Raw genomic sequence first — 8715 nt, forward strand, 5'->3', positions numbered from 1 at the left:
TATATATATATATATATACAGTGTATATATATATATATATATATATATATATAATAAACTAATAAAAATAACAACAGCACATGAAATTACTAAAATTAATTAAATGCGGAATAAAAAATTTAAAGGATATAAAAATAAATAATAAAAAAGGTCATTCAATATATTAATAAATACTATAATAGTACATAAATAATACTCAAATTATACTGAAAATCACAATCACTACTGCAAATGAGAAAATGATTAGGCCATAAATACTTTTTGTGATTTCTGCATTTGTTAATAAAAAAATATAATAAAATATGTATGTTGTAGATGTTTGTTTAAACATAAATCACAAGTGCTGAAAATATGTCTTACTGGACCTTTATCTTCTCAATGCAGTCACTCATAGATGAGGCTTTCACACACACCAGAGGATCTGACTTTATGCTAAGAGCCCACTGCTCACATTTCTTCTGTTCAGCATGACTTATACAGCACCACCTCACCACACTGTCCTCCAGTGAGCTGCCTAACCACACACACACACACACACACACATTAAAGTTTTTCATTTCCAAGATTAATAGGTACAGAGGGAAAGCAATCTTTCACCTTCATGTCCAAGGCCCTTGAGCAAGGCCACATAGTCCAGTCCCAGAACCTGGCTCATATCCATGTCTTCCATCAGAACTGATAATTTCTCAGTCACATCTTTGAAGAGAAGGTCACTCCCACCGTAGGATGCGGATTCAAACAGCTGGAAGCGCTGACGCTCCCTTCCCCTCCAACCAAATAACATCTTCAAAAGAAAACACCAAAAATTATATAAAAAAATCCTGAAATCCTATCAGTACTTTCTGCCAAGATACCAATAACATTATTAAGGAACATCTGCAAGAACCTGAGGTCAACTTGAGCCTGAGAGGACCATCATTCTGTTCGTTAAACGGATAGTTCACCCAAAAATGTAAATTCTGTTATCATTTATTTACCCTCAAGTCATTTCAAAACTGTATGACTTGCCTTCTTCTGCGGAATACAACATTTTCAAGATTGTTGGTAACCAAACAGTTTTGGTGACCATTGACTTGTGTGGACAACAAAACACAGACATTATCAAAATATCTTCTTTTGTGTTCCACAGAAGAACAATTTTATACAGCTTTGGAACAACATGAGGGTAACTAAATTATGACAGAAATTTCATTTTTCCCCTTGTACTGTAAGACCTGGGTTTGTTTCAGGTTAGAGATTGTAAGTAATAAACAATATGTTAGTAGTACTTATGCTTTAATTTTACCGTAATGTGCCCTACATAGACAACACGTTGTATCTTTTTTCATTTGCTCTTTGTTCAGAAAATAAACAAAAAGAGATTTTGGTATTAACATTTTACAGCACTGGTCTGTCATACTCTTATGTACCAGTTTTGGGTTCCAACACAAAACATACCTGGGCAGTGACCAAGAACTTCCGAGCAATTTTACGGGTGTTCATTCGTGTGACCACACCCCCTCCAGGGCCTCGTCCAAGGTTACAATTTCTAAAACTGCTGAGGGGAGCATGAATTCCATCTATACATAACAGTCTGAACTCATCTTTCTCACTTTCTGTTTAGGAAAAAAAAACTATAAGCCAGGATAAAAAAAAAAACAGAAATTTGAAAGAGAGGAAAAAGCAGTTCATCACAAATAGGATTTAATCATTAGTTCATCCACACTGTAGAAGCATAAATGTTTGTGGAAGAGTGCATTATTGGGTTAACCATCAATGCTGTCCAGAGCTGTGTGATCCACAAAGGCTACATCGCCTGCCTGTGACTGTAAACATCTACAAGAAAAAGAATGGATACTGTAAGACCCTCCTGGTAACTTGGCAGTGACTCACTGATACAGGTGTAAATAAGAATATTTTAACCTGAGTGCTCCTTGGTTGTGGTAGAATGGTTCACTGTGAGATGTCTCACAATGGAAATTTTTCTGACGAATGTATGACCTTTGACCCTGGCACAAGGAACAAAGGCTGGTTGCCATTGTAGTTGCTCCAGGCACACAGCTGGCATTGAAGAAAGCACTAACCGCTGACAAAATAGTCAAAATATGAGCAGTAGGAATAGTCATAGATATTTTTGAAAACTTTGTTTGCATTGGGAGAACATGACTGAATAATTTCTATGCTATGATCCGGATTACCAAGCGACTGGAAATACATAAACAACAACAACAAAAATCTGGGAAATTGCTTCTAACTGATTTCATTCCATCAACATTTTCTGGACTAGTAGTCCTTTAGAGACTGTTGTATGGAGTGTTGTTTTAATATTATTCATATACTAATACAGTACTTATTAATATTTTGAAATAGCTTTTATGTTTTTATATTTGTAATTTTAGTTAAAAGGAATAGTTGACACAAAAATGAAAATTTGCTGAAAATTTACTCTAGATAGTAAATTTTACTATCATAAAAATCCATAAGTAATACACACAACACTCCAGTCCACCAATTAACATCTTGTGAAGCAAAAAGCAGCGTGTTTGTGAGAAACAAATCCATCATTAACATGTTTTAACTTTAAATCATCACTTGTGGCCAAAATATGAGTCCATAATAATACTTCTTCCAGTGGAAAAAGTCCATCCCCCTTTTGATTCACAAGACATTAAATGATGGACTAGAGTCATGTGGATTATTATTGTGACTCTCATTCTGACAGCATATATTCACTGCAGAGGATCTATTGGTGAGCAAGTGATGTAATGCTAAATTTCTCCAAATCGATGAAGAACCAAACTCGTATACAGTGGAGATCAAAATTAGAGAACAACCTACAATTTCCTAAATTTCAAGGTCACTGCTTAGTCCTATTTGAAATGATCCTAACAGGAGTAGAAGGGCAGTTTTTAATCATATTTCATAAATTAATTGTATTCTGAAGCACAGTATAAAAAACTTAAAATGAAATATTTGAAAAAGAACTCTGATCAAAATTAATGAACACTTACAGATACCTCCAAATTATTGGTGTTAATCTGGCACCTGGTGCTAATTTCCATAATTATATGACAAACCCTATTTAACTAGCAGCATTCCTCTAATTTTCGCTGAGATTTCAAGATGGTGGGCCGCTCTGGTGACTGAACCCTTGCAACAGGAGGCGGCCTATATGAAGGCCAAAGGGATGACCCTTTCAGCCACTGCAAGAGAAGTTGCTCGTTCCAAATCTGTGATTTCTAGAATATTGCAGCTTTACAAAAACACTAATTCATTCAAGTCCCCCAAAAAGGCTGGTCGTCCATGTAAGACAAATGCACAAGAAGACAGGATAATGCGGAGACTCTCAATGGGGAATCGGTTCAACACTGCAGCTGGAATTGCTCGCTGAAAAGGGCATGGATCAGTCTCGGCATGTTTAAGAGAAGACAGACTGAAAACACACTCAGCAGTGACCAAGCCTCTCATCAGCAGAGAGAATCAAAAGCTAGACTAAACTTTGCTGAGGAGCATGTTGTGTGGAGAGCGGAAAACTGGACGAAAGTTCACTTTAGTGATGAGAGCAAGTTTAATTTATTTGGGTCTGATGGTAAACATTATGTTCGGCGTCAAACTGGGGAAAGACTGAACCCCGAGTGCATAAAGAAGTCATTGAAAGGTGGAGGAGGAAGTGTCATGCTTTGGGGGATGTTTTGTGCAGCAGGAGTTGGGCCTCTTATACAGATACATGGCAGGTGAATGCAAATGTTTATCAGAACCTTATTCAGCAACATGCAGTTCCTTCCTTGCAAGCATCTCCCAATCAGCCTGCAATTTGTGAGCAAGACAATGTCCCCATCACACAGCAAAAAGGATAAAGCAGTTCCTTGAAGATGAAAACACTGACATAATGAAATGGCTGGCCCAGAGTCCTGATCTAAACCCAACTGAAATTCTCTGAAAAATCCTTGGCAACAAAGTTATGACTAGGAAACCCACTACAGTTACTGGACTATGCAAGAGACTGGAAGAAGAGTGGACCAAGTTCACACCAGCGCAGTCTGAGAAACTAGTGATGTCCTGCGGCCGCAGATGTGCTGAAGTCATTCAAAGCAAGGGCCTCTACAATTCCTACTTCCTACTATTTTTGTGTTCTCTAATTCTGATCACTGTCTTTTCCATAAAATAAACATTTTTGTTGAAATGCCTTGGTTATTTTGTCAAACGTTAGTATAACAGTGGTATACCTACAGCTAATAATCATTCAAATTCTCTAATTTTGATCTCCACTGTACATCTTGAACGGCCTGAGGGTGAGTAAATTTTCAGCAAATTTTCATTTTTGGGTGAGCTATTGCTTTTTTTATATGAACATTTTTAATTTATTTTTTATTTTGGTTTTAGTAATTTTAGTACTTCAACTTAAAATTATTTTATTTCAGTTAGTTGTCAAGGCAATTTTTAAAAAATGCATTTTCCATGTTTAATAGTTTGAGCTTTAGTTAACACTACCACTGGTTATATATAATTTGTGATTGGTCGTCTTACCCTGACTGAGGGGCTCATCCTCTGCCCAGGGCAGGAGGTTTCGAGAAAGGAGATGTCCCAAAGGGAGACTCCAACCTGCAGTCCAGCGAGCTCCACTATGACAACTCCTACTGCCCCGCAAAGAGCGCATATCTAAAGTACTGCTGTTCCTCACCACAGCAACTGCAAGAATACATCCACCTATGAAATGAGGGGGGAGACAAAGTGAAAAAGGAACATATTTACATGTTACTGCTTGCAAAGTCTGAGGCATATGACCTACAAGACAGCATAAACAGAGCAAGAACTGAAACTACATTAGGTGTTTGTATGATACCATCTCTGTAGATCTCCTTTGCAACTACTGTGAGTCCGAACTGTTTTACTGCAGAGTATACCTCTCCAGCATCCAAAGTCACAAGGTCAGCTTTATTATCCTGACAAGAGAGGATAGCAGAACATAAAGCATCTACTTTTATGTCCCAGAGGTTGATTTGAAACAGATTTCAGCTTGTGCAATATCATATGTAACCCACCCGTATCTTATTAATGCAGTCAGCAGTGCCATAAGCTTTCACACATGAGAGACGGCCAAATGCTGCGACAGCTGCAGGTGGAAGGACAGTGACCAGAGCTTTGGCCAGCTCAGCACACTTCCTCTGCTCCGGCTCTGAGACTGTACACCAGCGCATCTTCTTCCCTAAATGCAGATATACAGGCATACAGAACAGTGATAATAGGTCACAAATAAAATGGGTTTCACAAATACATTTTTATTTGTTTATTTTCGTGAGGAGTCTTTCAAATGAAAATATTTACAATTGTGGTTTATGTCACACATCTCTTTGTATGTATTTGTGGACCAAAAAGTATTTATTTGGAAATACGAAACAACTCTTCTAACCCATAAAAATCCCACGGTCGACAAAATATACGTAGTTGTCATTACTTAGGCATACTGTTTTATATGTCATAAATATCGCAAAAATGTTTAAAGTTCTGTAAGTTAAGGCACCTATAGAAAAAATGCATAGACCCCTCTTTTACAATTATTCGCACACTGATAATTTTCTAAACAATTTTAAATGTAGGCCAGTTTTATAATACGTTCCCTACTAATATTGTCTTGTAAAAAATAAAATAAAATTTAAAAGAAATAAATAATATATTTATTGGTGCAACATTGCATTCATTGCTAATGAAAAATTCTGGCAGAGGTCCAGCAACTTTTTCTTCACCAAACGTTTATGTTTATCCCCTAATAACTCTAAAATGCGTTAAAAACTATAAACACATTACTGAAAATTTAAATTGCTAAGAATGGTGAAATGCATGTAAAGAATACAACTGGAAAAGGCAAGCGTTAATCATTTGCAGCTTTTGTTAGTTTTAGCAAATGCGCACTTACCCCAGCTGGTGATGGAGCACAGCAGTAAGATAACAATTACGCTCACTCGCTTCATCATAGTATCAGAATCTGCTCTGGGAAAATGAATCACAGTAACTGTCTACATCGAGTCCTGCAGAGACGTTTCAGTGAAACAGGCATGTCGCCTACTGAAGATCTCACTGTCTAGGTTTGCGTCAGTCTGAAAAAAAAAAAAAAAACCCTGTACTGGGCAAGCGGGTGTTTTCAAAGCGAATAGTTCTTATAATAAATGCGCGCATATGGAAAACATTACACTGGAACTCTTATGTCACGTGGAACATTCCCGTCCAGGCATCCTTCCTTGCTTGGCGTTGTATGGCATTTCCAGAAAGCGCCTTTTGTTCGGAATTGTGTTAGTATTAAATGCTACTGGACGTACTCCACTGAATCAGCAACGCAGTCCATGTGATAGTCCAAATTATGATTCCACGTTTAAGATCCAACATTCCAACGTCATGCACAGCCAACAAAATTTAACTCAGGTAGGCTACCCAGTTTTTTAGGATGTCAAGATAAATAAGCAATTTTAAAACATCAAAATATAGGATTTAATGCTTTATTAAAAAAGAAATACATATTTACAACAGTGTCTTTGAATAGATAAATAACTGAAATAAAAACTGTTTGTTTTTTGAGTCACACAATTTTGCTTTTTCCCCAAAGGTTCCAAAAATACAATGTCCTCTGAAACGGTTTCTGGCATAAAGTTGGCATCATATAATGGGTTGCACAATATAGACTTTTTTTTGGACTTATATTCCATACTTAGTGGGTGTTTTTGTATTAACATTGGAGGGTAGTAGTTGGCTCTGGATGGTGTTAACTCTGGCAGCATAGCGAATCATGGTGGGTTTCTGTTTGCTTAATCTCAAAGATAGAGAAGAAATGCGACTCTCAAGCTGCAAAGAAATATCACATGAAATCATTATTAAAATTATTCTGAAAATGAAATAAATGAATAAAACCAGACATTAACAAACAGCTACTGTCTCAAATGAGTAAAATATTATTATTATTTTTTTATAACCAATGGTCTTATATCCATAAACACCACACAAAATCCATTATACCTCTACGGGTGTAATGACAAGTATAAAAATTTAATTCTAAATTTAAGCTACTCAAATGACTAACATAATAACATTAGATTTTAAGAATGTCTATTACAATTCATATTATAATATTTCCAATATGGCATATCATAAGCAAAAGCTATGTTTTATGCAATCTCTAACCTTTATATAGTGACACTACACACAGCTGGCTTTGAGCATCTTAGATTTATGTTTATGTCAATTCTCTAAAAATATGTGCGTTAAATGTAAACCACCAGTGTTCTCTGTGTGATAGTGCAGCTTGAGGAACCAAGAATGTTTCCTCGTACTGTTCTTTGTTAATTTTTTACTGTACGTTTAAAGACATGAATGTGTGTATAACTGAATGTAGGAGAGAAAGAGAAAGATATATGAATACCTCAGTTAACTCCTTTAAAACGCTTTCTCGTTCCTCCGTTTCTCCCTCAATGCCTGTCGTTTCGAGCCAGTTACTCAAGACCTTTTGGAGCTTACGCCATGTCCTACACACACACACACAAACTGGTTTCACTATATTAGTGAAGACATCTCATTTGGTGCAATGTTTTTTTTTTATATGAAGCTGAAGATATTTGTTAAACCCCTTTTGTTAGATCACAAAATGGAAATGCAAAACATTCCTTTCTCTCTAACATGTGCAGAATAGAATCCAAGTATTTTCTCCTCATTAGTCTCTCAAACGTAGCAGAAACAGCTATTAACACCAAAGGCCTAGTTTCCTTTGTGTTTGCTAGAATAAATAACCACTTTAATATGTTGATTCAGTCAAACTACTGCTGGACAGTCAATTCACACTTCTTCAAAACAGCTCCAGTCTGAAAACGTATTTGTAATGCAGATTTGGGACTTTTACTGCAGGATCACTTTAGCTTTCTGTTTAGCTGTCTGTTACATGCTATATATAAACCACTATATATGGATTGAAGACTGAATTTATTTGATATATCTGATTAATTAATCAGAATTATATAGAACTAATTAATAGTTATAATAATTTATTTAATAATAAATCATTCTAAATGCTGTATAGTCATCCTATTCAAAGCCAGATTTACTTACTGTAGCTGTTTTCTGTCTTGCTGGAATTGGTGCATTTCCAGTCTAATATCTAGTAGTTCTTTTGTGAGATTTTCAGTTTGCTCCACATCTACAGTCTCATCTTCCTCATTCTCCTCTTCCTGTTCAGGTATTGTCTCATGCACACCTATGGCCCGGACAAATAATAAGCACAAATGGTCTTTCAATATGTTACTGAACCTCAGACTAGTGAAATGAAGCTCTCTTCAAATTAGGGCTGGGCAATATAGCCCAGTTAGTTCACCCAAAAATGAAAATTAGGCCATAAATTACTCACCCTGAAGTCATCCTAGGTGTATATGACTTTTTTCTTTCAGACAAATCCAGTGGGAGTTATATGAAAAATTGTCTTTGATCTTTCAAGCTGTTTAATAGCACTCAGTGGGTGTTGCATGCATCAGTCCAAAAGAAGTTAAATAAAAAACGCCCATCCATTAAAAAATTAAAGTTGAAACCTGACTGTTAACTGTGGTTTTAAACTACTCTTAGTGGTCAGAACATGACAAACACTTCACGATTTTGAATTCTACACTTTTCCAGTCATTTTTCCTTGACAAAATAAATATCTTAAAGGGGTCATATGATGCGATTTCAAGTTTTCCTTTCTCTTTGGAGTGTTACAAGCTGATT

At 36.1% G+C, this 8715-nt stretch overlaps 2 protein-coding genes across 5 annotated transcripts in view; both read right to left on the reverse strand.

Moving 5' to 3' along the window:
* LOC107667401 (melanotransferrin-like) overlaps window positions 1-6314 on the reverse strand; it is a 10465-nt gene extending 4151 nt beyond the window's left edge. Inside the window, exons 1-9 of the mRNA XM_016459075.1 lie at window positions 5894-6314; window positions 5022-5185; window positions 4823-4922; window positions 4507-4686; window positions 1903-2065; window positions 1751-1815; window positions 1438-1595; window positions 598-784; window positions 366-514 (exon numbers count right to left, since the gene is read on the reverse strand). Of these exons, the coding sequence (XP_016314561.1) occupies window positions 366-514; window positions 598-784; window positions 1438-1595; window positions 1751-1815; window positions 1903-2065; window positions 4507-4686; window positions 4823-4922; window positions 5022-5185; window positions 5894-5951 (1224 nt within the window). The 5' untranslated portion in view covers window positions 5952-6314. The remainder of the gene's footprint in view (window positions 1-365; window positions 515-597; window positions 785-1437; window positions 1596-1750; window positions 1816-1902; window positions 2066-4506; window positions 4687-4822; window positions 4923-5021; window positions 5186-5893) is intronic.
* A 192-nt stretch (window positions 6315-6506) lies between these two features.
* Window positions 6507-8715, reverse strand: part of sfi1 (SFI1 centrin binding protein) — a 14536-nt gene continuing 12327 nt past the window's right edge. For all 4 annotated transcript variants that reach the window (XM_016458988.1, XM_016458990.1, XM_016458987.1 and 1 more), the window contains 3 exons: window positions 8068-8212; window positions 7388-7490; window positions 6507-6813 (listed from right to left, as the gene is read on the reverse strand). In XM_016458988.1, coding sequence (XP_016314474.1) covers window positions 6667-6813; window positions 7388-7490; window positions 8068-8212 — 395 coding nt within the window. In that variant the 3' untranslated portion in view covers window positions 6507-6666. The remainder of the gene's footprint in view (window positions 6814-7387; window positions 7491-8067; window positions 8213-8715) is intronic.

The sequence above is a fragment of the Sinocyclocheilus anshuiensis genome, unplaced genomic scaffold (genome assembly GCF_001515605.1).
Source record: "Sinocyclocheilus anshuiensis isolate Anshui unplaced genomic scaffold, SAMN03320099.WGS_v1.1 scaffold964, whole genome shotgun sequence".
Classification (NCBI taxonomy): Eukaryota; Metazoa; Chordata; class Actinopteri; order Cypriniformes; family Cyprinidae; genus Sinocyclocheilus; species Sinocyclocheilus anshuiensis.